Source organism: Maylandia zebra, linkage group LG13 (assembly GCF_041146795.1).
Source record: "Maylandia zebra isolate NMK-2024a linkage group LG13, Mzebra_GT3a, whole genome shotgun sequence".
Classification (NCBI taxonomy): domain Eukaryota; kingdom Metazoa; phylum Chordata; class Actinopteri; order Cichliformes; family Cichlidae; genus Maylandia; species Maylandia zebra.
Genome location: NC_135179.1, coordinates 402,092 through 424,688, shown reverse-complemented (window position 1 = coordinate 424,688; position 22,597 = coordinate 402,092). Strand labels below are relative to the sequence as shown.

General features: G+C 42.3%; 1 protein-coding gene across 4 annotated transcripts in view; it reads left to right on the top strand.

The window, feature by feature from the left end:
* Positions 1 to 5,539: 5,539 nt before the first annotated feature.
* Positions 5,540 to 22,597, top strand: part of gbf1 (golgi brefeldin A resistant guanine nucleotide exchange factor 1) — an 80,434-nt gene continuing 63,376 nt past the window's right edge. For 3 of the 4 annotated variants that reach the window (XM_012925083.3, XM_012925082.3, XM_012925081.3), the window contains exons 1-3: positions 5,540 to 5,829; positions 13,107 to 13,210; positions 13,425 to 13,491. In XM_012925083.3, the coding sequence (XP_012780537.2) occupies positions 13,115 to 13,210; positions 13,425 to 13,491 (163 nt within the window). In that variant the 5' untranslated portion in view covers positions 5,540 to 5,829; positions 13,107 to 13,114. The remainder of the gene's footprint in view (positions 5,830 to 13,106; positions 13,211 to 13,424; positions 13,492 to 22,597) is intronic. The other variant, XM_012925084.3, reaches the window with a different exon arrangement.

The following is a 22,597-nucleotide window of genomic DNA, read 5'->3' as shown; positions in this document are numbered from 1 at the left end:
ACAGCAACATGGGAAAGAGTTCCAGTGTGTACATCTGATCTGGGACCGCTGCAATCTTCGACTGCGCCTCCAGCTGACCCGAATATTGTCGGGCATAAACCGGTCCGTGGCGCAAAAAAGGTTGGGGACCGCTGCTATACAACATAGATGGTAAATGGCAAATGGACTGGTTCTTACAGTATATAGCGCTTTTCTACTCATCTGAGCACTCAAAGCGCTTTACACAACTTGTGCATTCACCCATGTACATTTTTCTAAGTGCTTTATAGCTAAAATTCACACACATTCATACTCCGATGGATGCATCAGAGAGCAATTTGGGGTTAGTATCTTGCCCAAGGATATTTGGCACGTAGACTAGGGGAAGTCAGGAATCGAACCACCAACCTTCCGACCAGTGGATGACCTGCTCTACCACCTGAGCTACAGCCACCCCTACAGCCAGGTGGGAAGTAACTCAGTTTTGTTGTTGTTGTTGTTTGTTTTTTGGATACAAAAAGTGCAGCTGTGTATAAGTTTGGCTGCTGTGCTCAGCATCCAGCTACGAAAGAGGAGCGAGAGGAGCATAAAGAGTAAAGTTTGTAATTAGCAGAAATGCAGCGCTTCTAAACAGCAGCAAACACAAACTGTTCATGTGTGCAGTGTGTCTGCTAAAGGTCCCACTGCTGCATTTTAAAGAGCGAACTTCAATCAGATGGAGAAAGATAAGAAAGAAGGACAGGAGAGGAAGAAGAGAGGTTTGTTGCTGAGGACTGCTCAGCTTGCATCAAGTGCTCATGGCTTCAAATCAGATACTGGGTCTGTACATGTGAAATGTGCTACAAAATAAACTAAGGTAAACAAACGGTGTTATTTAAAGGTTAAAATAATCTGCAGTTTAGTTCAGGATGAACTGGTTAGCTCGGAGTAATGATGGATTCAAATGAAGATCATGGTCTGATTCAGGTTACATTATAGCAGGGACCTTCATGCTGTTAAAGTCAGGACAGCTGTTGACAGTTTTCACAAAGTCAAAGGCATCAGTCCGATTGTGCTGACAGAAGCTAGATGTGACACATTTTTCTAACCCGCTGACAGAGAATTCAGGTTCAGGCGACTCCGGAGGAGCAGGAACATCAGGCTGTGAGGAGGACATGGTTTAGGTTCCAGAAGATTTAATCAGAACTATTAACTCTGCGAATGATCGCACCCTGCTGTCCCGGGCGTCCTGAATAGAGTGGACGGATCAAACTCGGTCCGCTGAGTCAGGTTTGCTAGCGGGATCGTTCTGTAGGTAGGCGCCCCTCTACTGAAAATTCACCCGGTTTACGTCCAATAAGAAAGTGCATCCATAATCCAAACTTTACCCTGCAGAGTTAAAGAAAGATCAGTGCTCTTATTCTTGTGTCTGTCATTCATGATAAACCCAATCACGTCCACGACTTTAAATCAATATTTTTAGCTCGGATGAAAGAAATGTCATGGAGAGAACTCCGGATGTTTCATAAGCCACTGATCATGGTAGCAAAGGGATATCGTTGAGTGCAACACAAACTCCTGGTCATTAAAAATCATTTCTTGAGTCTTGGAAGGTTTGACGGCTAACAGTGGTTCTCTGATAATGAAATATGTTTAAATAAATATTTATGCAAGGACATCAAAAACACACGGTGTGTTATTTCTGCGGGGGTGCCCGTGTATCTGTCACTGTGGAAACCCATGCACATATTTGCTTAGAAATGTTGCAATTACAAATCTCCCAAGTCATCAAACAGACTGGAAAGAGCGAGCAGAGGATCACACACAATGGTGGCTTCTGGGTACACACTGAGTGGAACTGTAGCTGGTACTGAGTGGACCCCCACACCCACCCAGTTCAAAGAAAATATGCATACATACAGGATTTGCTCCCTTCCTCAAGTCTTAATTTTTGAGTAGGTTTTCAGATGCTGACAGATACGTAACAGGTACATGTTTCAGATCATCAGAATCAGAATCAGAATCAGAATACTTTATTGATCCCTGGGGGAAATTATTTTTTGTTACAGTGCTCCATTTTAAACCAACATTAAGACAAGACAGACAATACGCTAACTAAGAATAGTACAATATATACATATATATACATACATACATACATAAGTCACTCATAAATAAATAGTTGGAAAAGAAACATGTGTAGTTGTAGCAGCAAACAGTGTGTTAAGTGGATGCGTTGTACAGGGAGATGGCCACAGGCAGGAATGATTTCCTGTGTCGTTCAGTGGTGCTTTTCGGTAATCTCAGTCTCTCACTGAACGAGCTCCTGTGACTGACCAACATGTCATGGAGTGGGTGGGAGGTGTTATCCAACATTGTCTTTATCTTGGACAGCATCCGCCTCTCCGACACCACCTTGAGGGAGTCCAGCTCCATCCCCACAACATTGCTGGCCTTACGGATCAGTTTATTAAGTCTGTTGGCATCTGCGACCCTCAGCCTGCTCCCCCAGCATGCAACAGCATAGAGGATCGCACTGGCCACCACAGACTCATAGAAAATCCTCAGCATTTTCCGGCAGATGTTGAAGGACCTCAGTCGCCTCAAAAAATAGAGACGACTCTGGCCCTTCCTGTAAAGTGCTGTGGTGTTTTTAGCCCAGTCCAGTTTATTGTCAATGTGTACTCCAAGGTATTTATAGTCCTCCACAATGTCAACACTGACCCCCTGGATTGAAACAGGGGTCAAGTGTTTCCTGGTCTTCCTGAAGTCCACGATCAGTTCCTTGGTCTTTGCCACGTTGAGCTGCAGATGATTCTGCTCACACCACGTGACAAAGGAGTCGACCACGGCCCGGTACTCTGTCTCATCATCCCTGCTGATGCATCCAACCACCGCAGAGTCATCAGAAAACTTCTGAAGATGGCAGGTCTCTGTGCAGTGGCTGAAGTCTGTGGTGTAGAGGGTGAAGAGGAAGGGGGAGAGGACAGTCCCCTGTGGTGCCCCTGTGTTGCTAATCACCTTGTCAGACACACACTGTGGGAGACGTACATATTGTGGTCTTCCTGTCAGGTAATCAACAATCCAGGACACCAGAGAAGCATCCACCTGCATCGCTGCTAACTTATCACCCAGGAGGGTCGGCCTGATGGTGTTGAAAGCACTGGAAAAGTCAAAAAACATGACCCTCACAGTGCTCGCCGGCTGGTCCAGATGGGTGTAGACACGATTGAGCAGGTAGATGATGGCGTCCTCTGTTCCGAGACGAGGCTGATAAGCGAACTGAAGGGGATCCAGATGTGGTCTTACTATGGGTCGCAGCTGGTCCAGGATGAGCCTTTCCAGGGTCTTCATGATGTGGGAGGTCAGTGCCACGGGCCTGTAATCCTGGGGGCCACTGGGACGAGGCGTCTTTGGTACAGGGACGAGGCATGATGTCTTCCACATCACCGGGACCCTCTGCAGACTCAGACTCAGACTCATACATGTGTTAATAGTTAACATGTGTTTGTTAACAATCAGAAAACTCAACAAACTGTTTAATTTGGTATCTATCACACTCCTGGCCCTGACTCAGTTTCACTCTAGCTCTTATTTTGACACATGGCACAGACACTGAGCATTTAACTGCGTGTCCTGAAGTCCCTCGTTTGTCTGTTTCTTAATAACAATGAAATGTACAGTAATTAATTACACATCAGTGGGGATTATATTAACACATCAATGCACTCCAGTTTCTTTGTGTAACTGGGGAGTCTTCTTCACTCTCAGGTTAATTATGTAACACAGTATAATTTACATTATACATTAACAGTAGAATGGGAGGCAGAGCCTTCAGTTTTCAGGCCCCTCTTCTGTGGAACCAGCTTCCAGTTTGGATTCAGGAGACAGACACTATCTCTACTTTCAAGATTAGTCTTCAAACTTCCCTTTTTGCTAAAGCATATAGTTAGGGCTGGACCAGGTGACCCTGAATCCTCCCTTAGTTATGCTGCAATAGACGTAGGCTGCCGGGGGACTCCCATGACTGTTTCTTCTTTGTCACCTTTGTCTTCATGCACCACTCTTCATTTAGTCATTTAGTGATTATTAATCTCTGGCTCTCTTCCACGGTGTGTCTTTGTCTCGTCTTCCTCCATTCACCCTACTTGTTCATGGCAGATTGCCGCCCTTCCCTGAGCCTGGATGGGCCAGAGGCTTCTTCCTGTTATAAGGGACCTTTTCCTTTCCACTGTCGCCAAAGCGCTTGGTCATAGGCAGTCATCTTGGGTTTCTCTGTATTATTTCCCTCGAGGCACCTCTTGTTGTGACTTGGTGTTATATAAATAAAATTGAATTTTTCATGTTCAATCTTGCCTCTTAGTGTGTGAGACACCAATGATGTGCCCGGGGCAGTCAGTGTCTCTTTTCGGATGCTGAATCAGAAGATTACCAGAACAGCCCCTGAGCCACACACACACACACACACACACACACACACACACACACACACACACACACACACACACACATCAGGAAAGACGGAATACTCAACCGGAAAAAAAGGGCCAAAGGGCACCCTGATACCTGCACAGCTGTGTAATAAGTATTGAGCTGTCAACAATTTCTAAAGGTGCTGCTGACATGAAATGTTTTATTAGGTTTCACTGATAACCCAGATCATGCTAAGAAGTCAAACCATCAATGTCCATAGATGAGTCATGTGTAATAATGAGAAGTACTAAACTCTTGAAAAAGAGAGGTGCAAAAAGGCACGGAAAGCCACGACAACAGCCTAAATGCATCAGATATTAGAAAACAATCCTTCCACTTAGTACAAAGAGCCACGTCCGAGAGCCGAGGACGACGTGTGGAGAGCTCCAGAAGGAACTGGAGTCAGTAGGTACAGTTGTTTCAAAGAAAACAATAAGTTATGCACCCAGTCACCATGGAGTGTATGTCAGTATCACCTTTAGAACAATAGTTAGAAAACTGGTGGCAAAAATGTTTCATAGCAGTTCAAATAAGAGATCTGCAGCAGCAACAGTAACATGCAGCTCGATGCTTCAGTATTATGCAAATGTGACTCACAATAATATGTAAGATCAAACCATGCAATTAGGGTCATGATTTGTTTGACAAAGATAGAATTTGTGTCGTTTTGCTTTGGTACAGCACCACAGAGGATTTTAAATCAGTCAGTATGTGATTGAATTCCAGACTTTCAGCTTTAATTTAAGCGGTTTTACAAATATTTTACATAAACTGCTTTAGAAATGAAACGAAACGTACGTGTAATGGCCAGAACACAGCCAAATGACAGCTAAGCGTCACAGTGGGATTGCTCCTTTCGTGCTTTCGTCATCTGTCCTTCGCAACCTAACACGCCACTAGTCCCGCCTTTATCACTATGTAACGCAAGTGGTATTTTTGAGAACCCCTGTTATTTGTAAATAGTTATAAAGTAACACAAGCATTAATATAACAATCAGCCTTATTTCATGATCTGATACGTACTTGTATAATGAAGCCGTATATAGCCTTAAAAACTACTTGGTTTAGTTGCACGTCAATCAAAACTGTGCAATCATGTTCGGTTGAGAGTGTAGAGCTTTTCCACGTCAGTGTGTTTACTAAGAGCAGAGTGACAGCTGGAAGGTGTAGACTTTACTGACCTGTCGAGCATTTTTAAGCGAATGAAGAGCCGGTGTTTGGGAATATTTCGCTATCGCACTGTGGGATGTCCGACCTTTTTGCTTTGTTTCATTGCGGAGACTGAACTGAACTCTGGTCTTTTTCATTCACTCTTGGCCGGCTAGCCTACTAGCTTACCGAGCAAGGCTAGCATTAGCTATAGAAGGACTTCATCTGCGATACAACCGCCCTAGACAGGTAATATATTCATTTCAAATGGACAACAGAAGCGTTTTATGTTTTACTCAGCGGAAGTTTATCCTAAGCAAATCAGGGACGTACATAGTGGCTTGGATGATGAAAACACAGCTACCAGTAGCTAAATAAGATGCTAGCTAGTTAAGCTAAGTAGGTAGCATGCAGGTAATTGGTCCCGTAAATTGCTCATTTACATTTGAGTTCGTCAGAACGTCGATTAAACTTAAGTCTGACGCCATGTTTTTCTTTTGCTCAAATGATAAATGCCTTTCAATGAGAGAGAGCCTGTTGAGTTTGTCTTTAAGGAGATACTGCCTAATCTAATTAGCCACATAGCATATTAGATTATCAGAAGCTTGCATGGCTGAGTTTATTTTTTTGTTTCTTTTTACACTGATTGATAAAATTGTCTGCATTCTGACACAGAGGTTGAATCACCGGAAGTTACTTGTAATCCAGACACAGGCTAAAAATACCACTTTCCCCCAAAACAAGCACAAACTGTTCCATAAACACTGTTACTTTTTACTCAGCTTGTTTATGGGGTTGGTATTATGTGATTTTTCTTTCTGTCTAAGGAAATATTACCATTTTAAAGGGTTGGTACAAGTTAACCATAAAAATGTTTTCCTGCACATAAAAAATCCTGGCACCCCATCAAATATGTTTTGGTTTCCACCAAATAAAAACCAGAACTGTGACAAAGATATTTATTTGTCAGGTTTCATTAGCTGAACCTAAAATACATTTCATTTTTGTTGCTTGTGTCAGCTGTTGTTGGAGATGAGACATGAATATATGAGGCCAATTGATTATGATGACTGTAATTACATTAATTTAATTAATTTAATTTAACAATAGTAAAATGTGCTAAGCTTAATTGGTGAGTTGCTGCTGCTGCATATTTTGACTATCGTTGATGCCCGACATCATCGTCCATAAGCACGACCCTAGTGACATCACCAGCCCCTGAGATGAACATTATAAGGAGCAGGTAGGACAAGGTGTCACTAAATAAAGGCCCCTGCACACTGAGGACACTACTAAAACAAAGTTACTTAGGTGTGGAACAAGGTGCCTTTACTTTGTAAATTAGGGATGTTTTGGCAACTAATTTCCTAGTCAATGAAATGCTCAAAGATTAGTCCACATCAGGGCGTTGTATGGCCCTGGACCACATCCAGCCTTGTAGTTATCTCTGACTCGCCCACGTGAGGACATTTGGGAATTTGGATTCAAATTTACATATGTACATTTGTGCACGTGAATGCAGCTTCAGTGTAAATGCATTGGGACTGATGTGTATGACAGATGTGAGTGTGCTGTCAGCTCACATTTAAAAAAACAAAAACAAAGGAAAAAACCCAAAGATTTCTCAGCCGGAAAAGGGTGGAGTGGCCACTCCGGGTCGGGGATGAGTTCCTCCCACAAGTGGAGGAGTTTAAGTATCTTGGGGTCGTGTTCGCGAGTGATGGGAGAAGGGAGCGGGAGATCGACAGACGGATTGGTGCTGTGGCTGCAGTGATGTGCACGCTGTACCGGTCCGTCGTGGTGAAGAGAGAGCTGAGCGTAAAAGTGAAGCTCTCAGTTTACCGGTCGATCTACGTCCCTACCTTCACCTTTTGGTCACGAGCTGTGGGTAGTGACCGAAAGAATCCCCGGGCCACTGACCGGTACCGTCGTTTGGTACCAGGTCCCGAGAGTTGAGGCTCAGGTGTGAAATTTATGGTCTTCAGGGTTTTTATTGTTAACTCCGTTTCCTGGGTCTTTTCCCGTGTTGTAGTTGTGTCTTATTTTGAAAGTAATATTTACACGTTACCATAGCGACCAGAGAGCATTAAGGGACAGAGAGGAGGATGTTACTCTCAATGTTGTTGGCGCATTTCAGAAGGACTAATAAAGTTACACACTTACAAAGTGAATTCGCGTTTATTATTATATTTACAAAATACCACCGTTTTTGTCTTGGTCGGATCATTTTATTTTTTTGTATTTATCAGCCACACCTTGAAGGCCGGCCAGTTTGGTTTATTGGTCAGCTGACGCTAGTACTTATGACTCTATTACCTCAATGTCCATTCTGTGGCTGTTCACTGTAGTTTAGGTAGGTGGAGGATGTTTGTGCTTGTGGAAGTCAACCAGCAGCTCCTTTGTTTTCTCACCTTTGAGATGGGGGTGGTTCCGGTACCACCAGTTGACGGCGTCCTCAGTCAGTTCTCTATAGTCCCTGTTGTCCTCATTGGCGATGAGGCCAACAATTGCTGAGTCATCAGAGAACTTCTGAAGGAAGCAGATACCAGAGTTGAAGAAATCTGGGGTGTATATGTTGATTATGAGCTTACTTACGATAGCCAAGTTAGGGTAACTTATAAATCGTGAGTATTGTGACTGCTGAAGATGTTTCATATTTCTAATATTATCATATGTAAATGTTAGAATTATTTGTTAAACAATTTAAAACTTTAATAACCTTACAATAAAACAACATCTCAGATTTAATCATTTTGAAACAAAGTGTAAACTTTCCATAACTTTGTATTGTAAGGTTTTAGGGTGGTTTGTTTCCCGGCTCAGGCATTACTGCTCGACTATGATAGAGTTGGGTGATCCAAGTGCAATTTCCTGACATGTCCTCTTTTATTACATAAGGGTCCAACCACAGATAACCTTGTATCTGTCCATTACCAGCATTTCACTTCTATAAATCTTCCAAGTTTGTGTGGTTTTTCCATGTCACCTGATGCAGCTTTCTCTACCGCATTTTTAACATCCTTATGTTTATCACCACACTGTGTTTATGTGCTGAAAGAGAAATAATTTCCTTCCTTGTAATAAAAAACAATTCTGAAGTGTGATGTCACTAACTTGGACAGTTTGGGAACTGTGGTGGTTTGTCTCGAAACAACCATTTCGACTTTTTTCTGGAAATACAAACTAGATTTTCAACTTTAGTTTCTAAATTTCAACTCTAATACTAGCTCTAATACGCCATCTTTTTTTTTAAAAAAAAAGGGACCTAATGATTCTGTCCTCTTCTTTATGTAAGACTGTAGATGTAGTTGTCTCACCCAGATGTAAGAACTAGAGACCTCTGACTTTCTGCATATGCTGTGGGGGAAATACAGACCCGTTAACAACTGTGGCTCATGAAATGAATGTCTGGTAATTCTTCCAGACTGCTGTCAGCTCCTGAGCATTGGGCTCATTCTCTTGCCAATATCTACTTAATATTATTATCCCTTTTTTTTTTTTTCCATCAGCTATACGCCTGTCACTGTATCCAGCTATTTACACTTATATCTGGGTGTTATTTTAAATAGGCTGCTTTCTGTGTATTCAAAAAATGAATGGTATGAAAAATTGCCATGAGAGTCATGGCAAAAGGAACAAGGTTAATCCAACTATTCAGACCTGTACTGCTTGTCAAATATAAATCACATGTCATTTTGATTCTGTTTGGTTATCCATATTGGCTTTAGGCATTGGAAAGCCAGACACGGAAATTTGCTGTTTGCTTCTTATATTCGATGCACATTTACTGGTCATAGTTCTTAGACTTAAACTTGAAGCTTGAAGACTTAACTTTCATATAGTTTTTGTAGAAATTTGGTATTTGACATTGAATTTTTTTTAAGTCTCACACATAAAATGACACAGTATACCTACTCAAATTTTTATTGGAACCTATCTGTTCTGAATAGTATGATCAATAATGTATGTTTCTTTTTTTTTTTTTTTTTTTTTTTTAAATATCTATGGTTTGACTTGAAAAGCATACCGGTGGTGCATCTGCTAAAAATCGTGGACTAGTTTAAATCCTGGTGACCAAGGGCCGTTTTCTGAAAAATATATTGACAACAATAAGTTGGGGAAAGATGTCACCTAGGATTTATAAAAAATAACATGGGTGCATCTACTAGGAGGCCGAGGGGTAGCACTGGCGACCACCAGTATTTTTACTGGATGCCGCCGTCAATACTACCAGATTGACGGCAGCAAAACTGGTACGGTAGATAACATCACCCCCACCCAAGACCCCGAGTGTGATGGAAGAAGGATCATTGAGTGTGAGAGAAACTGACCTGAGAGATGGGATCATAGCGAAGCTTGAAACCTGGATCCTCCCTAGCCGGTTACCACGACTATGTAAAGTATCCTCTGAAGATCTACTAGATGATGTGAATGAGCACATGGCTCAAAACATGAGCGGGGCACAGAAAGGGATGGGTAATAATACCAGAGTAGGTAAACACCAGCTGCTGGTAGATCAAGCAGTCGTCCGAGACTGCAAGACTAGACTGACCAAACTGTGCCCTTTCTGGATTGATTACAAGAAGGCCTGTGACTCGATGCCCCACACATGGATCCTGGAATACCTAGAACTAAACAAGATGAACAGGACCCTAAGAGCCTTGATCAGGAACTCAACGGGGATGTGGCGGACAACACTAGAGGCCAACTTCAAGGCCATAGCACAAGTCACCATCAAGTGTGGGATCTACCAAGGAGACGCTCTGTCCCCACTGCTGTTCTGCATAGGCCTGAACTGACTACAGATACCGACTACGGGATGGAGCAGTTGTCAATCACCTCCTGTACGTGGATGACATCAAGCTGTTTGCCAAGAGTAAACAAGACATTGATTCACTGATCCACACCACCAGGATATACAGCAAAGACAAAGGAAGTCGTTCGGACTGGAGAAGTGTAGTCAGATGGTAACAAAGAGAGGGAAGGTAGTCAGAACTGAGGGGACTGAACTACCAGAAGGCAACATTGCAGACATGGAGGACAGTTTCAAGTACCTGGGGATCCCGCAGGCAAATGGGAACCATGAAGAGGCCGCTAGGAAAGCTGCAACCACCAAGTACCTGCAGAGGGTCAGGCAAGTCCTGAGGAGTCAGCTGAATAGCAAGAACAAGATCCGGGCTATCAACACCTACGCCCTGCCCGTGATCAGGTACCCTGCTGGGACAATAAGCTGGCTAAAGGAGGAGATAGAAGCCACTGACATCAAGACAAGGAAGCTCCTGACGATGCATGGAGGGTTTCACCCCAAATCCAGCACCCTGAGGCTGTATGCTAAGCGGAAGGAAGGAGGCCGGAGGAGACAACGACCATCCACGAATACATCAGGAACATGGCTCCAACTGACCACATGGTCAGTGAATACCTCAGGCAGCAGAAACCCGAGGAAGAGGAACCACCATCATGGATGGACAGGCCCCTGCACGGTATGTACCACTGGCAGATAGCGGAGGTGGCTGACATCCAGAAATCTTACGAGTGGCTGGACAAAGCTGGACTGAAAGGCAGCACAGAGACTAATCATGGCAGCACAGGAACAAGCTCAGAGCACAAGATCCATAGAGGCTGGGGTCTATCACACCAGGTAAGACCCCAGGTGCAGGCTGTGTAAAGATGCCCCTGAGATAATCCAGCACATAACAGCAGGGTGCAAGATGCTAGCAGGCAGGGCATACATGGAACGCCATAACCAAGTGGCCGGCACAGTGTACAGGAACATCTGTGCCGAGTGTGGCCTGGAAGTCCTGAGGTCAAACTGGGTGGTGGTGAATGACCGAGCTAAGATCCTGTGGGACTTCCATGTTAAAAACTTAAATTCTTCTGTGATTATTTTATTAAGGGTGAAAAAACCTCGATGACTTTCACTAAGAAAGACTTACAGACAGGCAGAGATGGTGGCTGCCTGCTTGGATGGATCTTTAAGAGGTGACGATAGTTTCAGTGCAAATGAAACGCTGCAGCTGAACAACAAGCACTAAAATGAGAAAATCCCTCTTTTGAACGTTGTATTTTCCTAAACTTTATCACAGAAAAAATTATTGTTTTTGTAACAGTGATTTGTAAATACGTTCTGTCAGTGATTCCTTGAATACCATTTACATGTGATAAAATCAGGGCTGGCATCGAGAGGATATTTGGGCTGGGGTTTGGAAGTCGCTGGCTTCTGTGGGGGTGGGAGCGCTCTGAATGGTCACCCACTGTGTGACAAAGGAACCCACTGTGATGCTAATGACAGCCTGTGCTTTCTTACCTGTCTGTAAAAGTCACAGCAGGCAATTTACTGCATTTTAACATGATGCAATCCATACTTCATTAGTAAAGCTACTGTCAAGTCATCCATTCAATATATTTTTACCAATTGTGTTATAAAAGTGTTCATTTATTTATTCACCGTTAAAATACCATATTACATTTTGATTTTGCATTGTATATAAGAACATTAGCAGTGCAATAAAAGCCTCGTTTTATGCTTTCATGTTCAGAAACACAAGTCGACAATAATCAGAGAACACAAACGGTGTTGGCGACTGTCAAGCCTTTGAGTCGCCGAGCAGCTGAATAGGGGAATAATGTTGACGCGCCCGCTGTTTAAAACGTTAGTCAAAGTTCCAAGTTAAAACTCCTTTATTTGTTATCAAATCCTTAAAATCCGTAGAAAAACAGTGAACAAAAACATTCCAAGCTTGAGCGGTCAGCAAAAGTCGACTTCCCCCATCACCCACTCATTCACAAAATTTCCCTCGGGCCGTGAACAGGTGATATAGCAATCACTATTACTGACACCACGTGACCAAAAGCTACGCCTATCCACAACAAACAGTACTTTCTGTCTGGCTGCTTCGCTGCGCACAGCCTCTATTTTATTTGCTGCAAACACATATCCAGGTATGAGTCTGTCATAATTAAAAAAAACCCTGAACAAGTATAAACATATAGTGTAGCAGCCTGTAAATGACTGCAGCGCCACACTGCTCCCCCTGGTGGATACATTAGACATTACCACTGGTTTTCCTAGCCGTTTAGCAGCGTTACTACTCCATGGTTGCCTCATCCACGTCACAGGCAGGGGCTATCATTACGGTCACCCATCTGCCGGCAGTCAGTCAGAATTCCTTCATGGTCCTGTCAGGGAGAAGGCAGCAGTACACATCTTTCAGTGGCTGTATCTGTCCATGGTCCATCCTTTAGCTCCAGTCCCTCCTGCGCCCTCAGCCCAAAGCCTAATGTTCTAAATTCAGCAGGTATCCAATCATTATTTTCCCCAGCGTACTTTTTACACTGGATGCCCTTCCTCTACCTACAATTGAACAAGTAACCTTTCACTTGCTAAGTGAACGTAAATCAGTGTAGCATGGAGCCACAGATGAAGAGCCGCATTATAAACGCCTGTAGAAATGGCCTTTCAGTGACTTCAGGTTATTTAGCCTGGCTCTAGAAGTGACCATATGCTATTATGTGTTTTCTGTCAGGAAGCAGCATGGTGGATAAGAACATCTACATCGTCCAGGGTGAAATTAGCACCGTTGTTGGAGCCATAAAGAGGAACTCCAGATGGAATACCCACACTCCACTAGTAAGTTCAACACAAGCGTGTTATGTGTTGTTTTACACAGTTAGTTAGATTTACTAACAATATGAAAAAGTGACCAGCGTGAACGTGATGAGCTCCAGCTTGGCTGTATGTCTGTCTACAGTCAGTCTGCTTCAGGGCCAAACAGTAAACCCATAATACTGATAATACTGTGTGTAAGTGTTTTCTTACCAATCAGATTCTGTTCTTTACCCAGGACGAAGAACAGGACCCATTACTCAACAGCTTTGGCAATCTCAAGGACATCCTGAACACCATAAAAGGTACGTGGCCTTATTTAGGCTGTGTGCTAATTTGAATTCCACTTTAAATACTGAAAGATTTGATTTTTGAGTCACAGCTTCACTGGAGAACCTTCAATCTGTAAAAAGTGTTATGAATTCGTATTATTGAACAGATACGAGTCTGCAACTGTTCATCAAGATTTGCTTTGTTGGTTATCTTATTTTCAGGACTTCCACATACTTACAAGTTTATTTATCAAATGACCTGAAGTTGAAGTTAAAGGACAGGTCCACTGTTCTTCTGTAAATCACCATGGCATAGATCTGTTAGAACGTGCTATATATGGGTTTAGCTCAGGAGGCAGAGCAAATGATCTGCCAATTAGAAAGTTGGTGGTTTGATCCCAGGCCGGGTGCTAAAGTGTCCTTGGGCAGGATACCGTACACTCAGTGGAGAGTGTATAAATGTTAGAAAGCACCAGAGCGTAGTGTTGTTGAGTGAGGCATGTTGTATAAAGTGGAAAGAACGATTTACGTTACGTAATGACTCACTGTGTTTTGATTCCTGCAAATGTGATGATGACATTTTTGACCTTGACCACAGAATTTTTTTAATTTTTCAATAAATGCCAAATGTACCATGTATACATGTATATAAATAAATGGCCTGGCCTGTATTTATATAGCGCTTTACTAGTCCCTAAGGACCCCAAATAGAGCTCCTGTGGACTTGCAGAGCAGCTGACAGTCTATGTGACTCATGTTTTCATGCTTCATGTGTGAAAATGTCAGAGATCACAATAGGTCGCCTATTATATTGACTGGCTCTAAATGGGATCTTTTTATCTAACATTACTCTTAGCCAACAAAAGAAATGAGCAGGAGCGAACCAGCAGTTTGTATTTTACTGTTTCGTTCTAGTTGCTCGAGGAGTCTGAAAGCAAAGTGTTAACAGTGATCAGTGATGTCTACACAGATCAGGTCAAGCAGGCATTTGTTGCTCTTGTTGATAGCACATCTGTAACAGCCGTCAGGCTACGATGAGAGTTACAGTAGTGCTGTTACAAATGTGCAGGGAAGGGTTGGGTGGCTTTATGAAATGATGGTTTCCAGTTTAACTACCTGAAGCTGCTGGCCACCCAAGGTGCAGAGGGTGTAGTGCACATACCCCAGGGCACACCCACACTTGTGTTTCCAGTAGATTCAGGTTGTGCCATTGGATGTTGTAGTAACATTGTTACTGAGTGGGACCAGTTATTCACGAGTCCTCGTGTCTGTAAGTACAATGGTGGTGCTGAAGCCCCGCCTCTCCGTCAGCTGGCCTGCTCTTTCTGAGCGGTCCAAGCTGGCTCCGTCCCGCATGTTGTCATGCCTTTGGAGTGAGAATCCTGGCAGCTCCCATGGCCCTGCAGCTCTGGGCAGTGGGAAAGATGAAACACACACAGCACTAAGCCCCCACCGCTGCTGCTGCCTTCCTCCAGGGAATGCCTCTGCCACTGTGAGATGGACAGGCACTGCTGGCTGAGGAGGAATCCACAACACGGGCTCACCCTCCTCTTTTCTTTTCCTCCTTCCATAAGCTTTTCCCTTCAGCCATCAAATCACCAACCTCACTGCCTGCATTATAGTTCTGTGTTTGACCAGACTGCAAGTTGAATGTAATGCTGGATTATTCTTTTTTTCTTTTTTAGACATTTGCATTAAGTAATGACTTGATGTCAAGAATGTTTGAAGGCCTTGTTCCGTCCTTAAGTCCAAATCTCCTGTGCAGTCAGCCTGTCAAATGTTTCATTCATACTTGGGTTAGAGGAATAACCGCAGCAGAGCCAAAGTGCTTGAGAGACTGATCAATTTGTTTTGTTTTTCGCAGCAGCACAACAGCCTAATAAACCTTTCACACAGAACCTCAGCGCTGTGCTGGTGGATAAATCTTGTGGGTGGGCTGTGTTTTGCTGCTTGGTAGTAGCCCAGCTGTCTGCTTAATGAAAGCCCGGTAATTCCGTTCGCTCTCGTGTGCGTCTCCGTTCCTCTAACGACAAGAATCAACCAGCAGAGGAAACGGGCATTAGTCCCCACAAGATTTCTTTTCGTTTTTCTCTGCAGCTTAGTGTCGTGGTAGCATCGGTCGCTCTGGCAGTCCTGCTCTGCTGTAACCGGCGTGATTGACAGGACCATGTGCCGTGGTGCAGCTGGAAGTATATCATCTGCAATTTTAGTTGGGTAAATATAGCAGGGAGTCTTGTCAAGCAAAGAGATGAATTGTTCTGGGAAAGGAAGTGTTGTGTCTGTTTTGTGAAAGCGGGAAAAGCTCTCCCCCAACTTCTGGAAAGTGTAAGGTCCGTTCTTGACTTCAGAACAATGAGAGCACAGTCAAATAGTTGGGCCAGCGATGGGCCATGTGTTGTAATGCCCTTATTCAGACAGGCAGTCCCAGGAAACCGGAGCTATTCCACCGATTTACATGGGACGGTTTGTATCGAGCGCCATACTTAATGCTCCGGCGCTAATCTCATTAGACTGGTGTAACTGAGTGCTTTTCACAGCTTTGACCAGAAACTGAATCGGTATTTTCTTGCTAAAAATTGTGGCACAAGAGGCAGACCACTGAAAGCACTGACCATTCATTTCAGTATGAAATCAGGTCCTAGCACACCCTGTGAGCGCTCTATTGTTTAGCAGTTGTCTGTTGTCTCAGTGGCTGCTGCTGGCTTTGGTCGTAGTTGTTAGCACGTTTCATTCGTCACACATAAAAGTCGCCCAAACAGAAGATGGTGATGCATTTATTTTTTCTCCTGCTGCCCCCCCCCCCCCACTGCTCTGACCACACTGTGAAACATGCAGACCAAAAGTGAGGGGTGTGCATAAATTCTTTTGATCGTTGTGGAAGGAAACGTTATCAGGTGCTCGTTGGCGAACAGTTGTAACGACGTGAATTACGATGTTCTTCCTAATCCGGGCGCTGCGCTGGAATTACAAACAAGCCGCCGACGCTGACAGATTGTCTTCCCAGATTCCCTGTGACCATGAACTCAGAGCTTTGGTGTTCTAACATGGAGGCGTCGTTCTGACCTGCAGATTGAGTCTTCATCTCTTACTTGACATTGGCGGAGGGTCTCTCCCACACAGGGCCGTTATCACACGGAGAAATCCGTCTCGCTCTCTTGTTGAATAATTCTGTGGATTTCTTTTATTGGCTGACTATCCCTCTGAGACTACAGGAGAGCAGAGAACAGCCCTTCCTGAAACAGATTGTATTTCCTCTCCTGCTCACCTTCTTTTTTGTTATGCAGAAGTCACTGAGCCTCAGCTACTCAAATCTTCAATTCTTTCTTTTTACTCCCTGCACTCCCACCTCCCCCATCCCTGTGCTGCAGCCAAACAGTCTGCTCCTAAATCCCTTCATTTTTATTCATACAAATACAGGTTTAGAGCCCCTTGCACCCTCCAGATACATAGCCAGAGTGGCCCTTTGACTGACAGCTTTCCCCTTTACATCCAGACAATAACGAAATCCACAAGCGCACCTCTAATTGACTCGAATCACTAGCACGGCGCGAGGAGCGGATGTCTTGGGGGCATGGCAGTGGACTTGCAGAAGGAACACGGCGGAGGATCACTTGATTGCTCTCTAGATGGGCTTCGTAATAATTATCCGGCTTATGAGGCGTTGCAATCGCAGAATTATGGCAAAAATATGAGATTTTTAATCATTTCGCTTTGAATGCTCATATTTCTTTCTTTGATTTCAGTGATACTTGAGGGCCACAACAACAACAACCCTCACTAATTCATCCCATTTTACCTTCATGTCAGTCATCAGGAGAGCATGCACACATGCTGTCCCTCGTCGTCTCATTTCAAGGTCGCGTGCATGCAGTTGTAGGCATCGGCATGCCTCTGGGGATTGCAGCCCAAGCACTTATGAACTGGTTGTGGCCTTTTACCCCCACCTTCAACAGTCTCACCCCTCCCTCCCTCTTTTCTGCCACCTGATCTTCACACATATATCACTCCCAATTGAAGTGGCAGAAGACAACTGGCAAATGCCGATGAAGAGGCGCCATAATTCATGCTGCTTAGCTGCTTATGCAAATATGTTTACTTATGAAGGCATTTTGAGCACAGAGAATGTGCCTCATGGCGATGCTTCACATGTCTGCTGCCAGGCCCCGGCGTCTGAAACCCTTAAGCATGAGATTATGTTCTCATTCCTTCTGTCAGTGTCGTTTTATGACACAGTAAGAAGACGGTGATCGATTCAAGCCGTCCCTTCTATTAATCTGTAGTCTGATTTTTCAGGATAAATAGTCCAGATTAACTCCTGAGTGGACACATTATTGTACTGCTCTCCTACAAACTCTAACACTGGCACTGATGCATCAGGAGGAACTTGAGCTTCAGATATACTCTTTAATTAGACGATGCTGTAAAATAACGCATGTACAGATATGAAATGTTTAATCACAAACGTGCTGTTTTCATTCAACTCTTGTTGCATTAAATAAATACAACAAGTTGTAGAATGAATAAGATGTAAATGGAACAGCACTGGAGCTTTTAGATTGAACTCTTTAAGCAGTGCTGCCTGACAGTTTCTTCTCATTGCTGCCAAAGAAGCAAACAAACCAAATGCTTTGGAAACAGAATATAAATGTTCGCTGCCTCGGTGTAGCACGGTCCTGGATGCCTGATGGGAGACAGCATGGACTATACAGGTGTGCCAAGCATTTGGCCTACTGGTTTTAAGAGTCCCATCAAAACAGCTAAAAGAAGTAGCCGCGGGTCCTCAGACAGGCTGCCACCTAGTGCTGGTTCGTAGCTGTAAATCTGGCCAGTTAACCGGGGAATGACAGGCAGGGCTTAGGCCCAGTTTGAAGTGGGGATGCAACTGTTGTTCTGTTTCAGACGCTCTCAACAATGTGCTGAGTGGATCGAGAGTCCCACCAGAGGGCTATTAATCATCCTGTCTGTTTGGGTGGGGGTGGGGGGTCTGGACTTAGTCACAGAGGCAGCAGAGAGCTACATGGGACAAAGGGTCGAAGGTGCCGCAGAGGATCTGGATGTTCTGACAGAGCTGAGAAGAAAGCAAACTCTTCCCCATGAACCTCGAGCTGAAGGAAGAGGAGGTCGAGGAGGAGGAAGAGTGGGTGGAGGAGGAGGTGGAAGGCAGCTTTGGCTTGAACGTCAGTTTTTGAAGTTTTAGTCCACTCATAATAATCCTGAAGTGATTTCAGATCAGTTCAGCTTAGTTCCAAGTCGTTGAGCTTTTGTGGACATAATTTATTTCTGATGAATCTCTGATCAAAGGTCACAGAAGCATGATGTACACATTTAAACTCTTATTGTTCCTAAATGCAGTCGCTGCCACACATTCTGTGTTGGAGTCTTTCCTTTGGATGCATTTAGCTTATTAGGACAGTCTGGCAGCACAATGGAGGAATGTTCTTTTGTTGGCACTTATCAGCTTTACCTCCAAATAATATGATTGCTTGTTTTTTTTGGCTTATTATTGTTGTTGTTGTTATTAATGTTATTATTATTTGGACTGAACGGCCAAAAAAGAACATCCTTTGCTTGGTAAACCAAAACGTCTTCATCTGGCCTGGTCAAGAACAGTTTGTTGGGTTATTGTATGAAAAAGCTCCGACTAAGAGACACCTTCATGACTGTAAAGACAAAGGGTTTACCTCCAGTGGTAATACATGGTTAAAAATGAAAAACAAAACAATGCAATTAATGTTACATGCGAGTATTATACTGAGAATCAATTTAGGGATAATGTTGACTTAGGCAATACATTTTCATTAATTCATTTAAACTGTAGAAGCCTCTATAAAAGTTTTGTTCTGATCTATGATTTTTTGAATAATCTGAAAGGCAAGTTTAAAGTGATAGCACTATCAGAAACATGGATAGATGAGGAAAGGGGTTGGGACTTTCACATTGATGGGTATGAATTACATCATATAAATAGATCTAATAAGAAGGCAGGAGGTGTGGCACTTTTTGTTGATAGTGATTTGAAATGTAAACAGGTTGAATATATGTCTGTGGCTATTGATGATTTAATGGAGTGTGTGACAGTAGAAATAGAAAGGGAAAGAGAGTAATATAATTGTTACTTGTATGTATAGGAGGCCTGGGACACTGATAGAAACATTCACAGATGTAGTAGAAGATTTATTAGGCAAGGCAAAGGGAAATAAGACATTCTGTATTTGCGTTGATTATAATATTGATTTTTTAAAAATGTCCAATCATAAGGCATCATCAGATTTTTTTTGAGTTATTATTTGGAAGAGGGTTCTACCCTCTGATTACTAAACCTAGTAGAATAACTGAAAAGTCAGCTACTTCAATTGATCATATTTTCATAAATTGCTTGGAATTCAACATTATAAGTGGTCTTGTCATAAATGACACAAGTGATCATTTACCTGTTTTTGTTACTTTAGATTATAAAATGAAACAAAAGGAGGAAGTGTGTGTAGACAGATATATAAGAATTAGAAATGATGATGCAATAAATGAGTTCAGGCAAGATCTTATGAAAGAAGATTGGAATGAGGTTTATGTAAATGACGTTAATGCTGCATACGAGTCATTCTTAAATACTTATTTGGTTTTGTATGAAAATCACTGTCCACTGGTATTATATAAGCAAAAGAAAACTACTGGTAAACCATGGATAACAAAAGGACTAGAAAATGCATGTAAAAATGAATGAAAGTGGCAAAAGTTATCCCTCTTTATAAATCGGGAGACAGACAAAGTTTTAATAATTATAGACCAGTATCATTGCTATCACAGTTTTCTAAGTGCTTGAAAGACTCTTTGCACAAAGATTTGATAGTTTCATTGAAAAACATCAACTGTTAAGTGAAAGTCAGTACGGATTTCGACGGAACAGATCAACAGCAATAGCATTAATGAATACTACTGAAGACATTTCATCAGCAACACATCATAATAAATATACTATAGGGGTATTCATTGATTTAAGAAAAGCTTTTGACACTCTGCAACACTCCATCTTGATTTCTAAGTTAAGAACTTATGGTGTGAGAGGAATGGTATTGAACTGGATATTTAGATAATAGGTTTCAGTATGTGCAGTGTTTAGGCGACTCATCTGATAGAATGAAAATAGAATGTGGGGTCCCTCAAGGTTCTGTTTTAGGACCAAAACTTTTTAATTTATATATAAATGACATTTGTGATGTGTCAACAAAAATGTTGAATTTTGTTTTGTTTGCAGACGATAAAAATTTTTATTGTTCCGGAGAGAACTTGAAAGAATTATGGTTATTGAAATGAAAAAAATTTAAAAATGGTTTGATGTAAATGAGTTATCACTGAATTTGGAAAAAACAAAGTTTATGATATTCGGAAACCGTGTAAAGGAGGAAGAGATAGTATTATCTGTACAGGGAGTATTAATTGAAAGAGTGACAGAATTCAGTTTTCTGGGTGTAATAGTGGATGACAAGTTAACATGGAAATCACATATTGAACATGTTAAAAAAAAGTTGGCTAAAAGTGTTTATATCCTGGGTAATGTTAGATATATATTAGATTGCAAGACAATGAGAATATTATATTTTTCATTGTTTCTACCCTATCTGAGCTATTGTGTTGAAGTATGGGGGAATACATACGTGACTGATATGAAATCATTATATTTATTACAGAAGAGAGCGCTTCGAATTATGCATAATGTTAAATATAGAGAACACACTAATTTGTTTATAAAATTGAAATTATTAAAACTAGAAGACATAGTGAAATTACAGACTTTAACTATTATGTTTAGGGCGAAAAATAAAACACTACCTCTTAAGTTACAAAGTTTATTTGTATTGTGTTCAGAAAATGGGGACGGCAGAAGGAAGTTTTATTTTAAGCACCGGTTTGCTCGAACCACGCAAAGGCAAATGTGTCCAACAGTCACAGGCATAAGAAACTGGAGTTCTCTCAGTGATCATCTTAAGTGTTGTATAAATGTTTCTCAATTTAAAATCTGCTATAAGAATAAAATGATGAACCAATATGAAGAAGTTGAAAAGAATAGAATTTAATTGTAGAAAAATGATCCTTTTAGTTTGATATTTAGTGGTATTGCTCATTGTTGAGTATATTGTTCTGTTTGCTTTATTTTGTTATGTGCAGAAAATTGTCATAGTGTAATTTTGGTTGCCTACTTGTATTATCACAGATAGGGGGCAGGTATCAATAAGAATTTATTCTTCTTCCTGCTCCTTTTCGTGCATGGAAACAGTGTTACTTTAATTGAAAGGAAGATTGTGTATGGGAATGCATTACTGCTGTACCATGTGTGAAATAAAAAAATAAAACATATCATGTAATGTGTTTAAGGATGAAATCAAACACGAATGATGGCATGAAAAAGAGGATGCTGATGATGCACAGCAAGCCTCAAACATGTTGTTAGTAACACAGTGACTCCTCCGTTTGATAGTTTAGTGGAACGCTTTCTTATGAAGGCGCTTCCTGAATTCCCTGCTGATTTTGGCTCGACGACTCAAAAGAACGTAACTTGAAACAAAATGGTGAACATTCGGTGTCTTTCGTGCCGTGACTAAATCATAACGGGAAATCGTTTTTTTTTAACCCTTCAGCCGTGAAAAGGAGTAATGTAGGAGCTTCCAGTCCATACAGGAGGTGCATCTACCAAAGCTCTTGGACAAGCCTGAATCTCTGTAACGCTTGTGAATGCCATAAGTCAAGAATTGGGATGTGCACAACTAGACAACTAATGGGCACTGTTGTCAGTCGGTACCAGACGTGCTGGTTGTTTGTTCTGATGAATTTTCGTTGGTACCCAAGTCCGGTAAGCTCTTTGTCTGAATGTCTACCAGTTGGAGCATAGTTGTTGAAACACTATACATCTAGGCCTGATGTTTACATGTTTTGTTAACACTACTAGAACGAGAGGCTCATTCTGGGCTCTCCCTTAGGAATAGGGTGAGGAGGTGGGTCGGGGCTGGGAGTAGAGGCGCTTCTCCACATCGAAAGGAGCCAGCTGAGGCTGGGCATGTCCTACTGGAGACCCGGACACACTGAAGAGATGTTATTAGATTTTCAAATGTTATTCTTTCTCATATTTATGACTGAGTTATGAGTT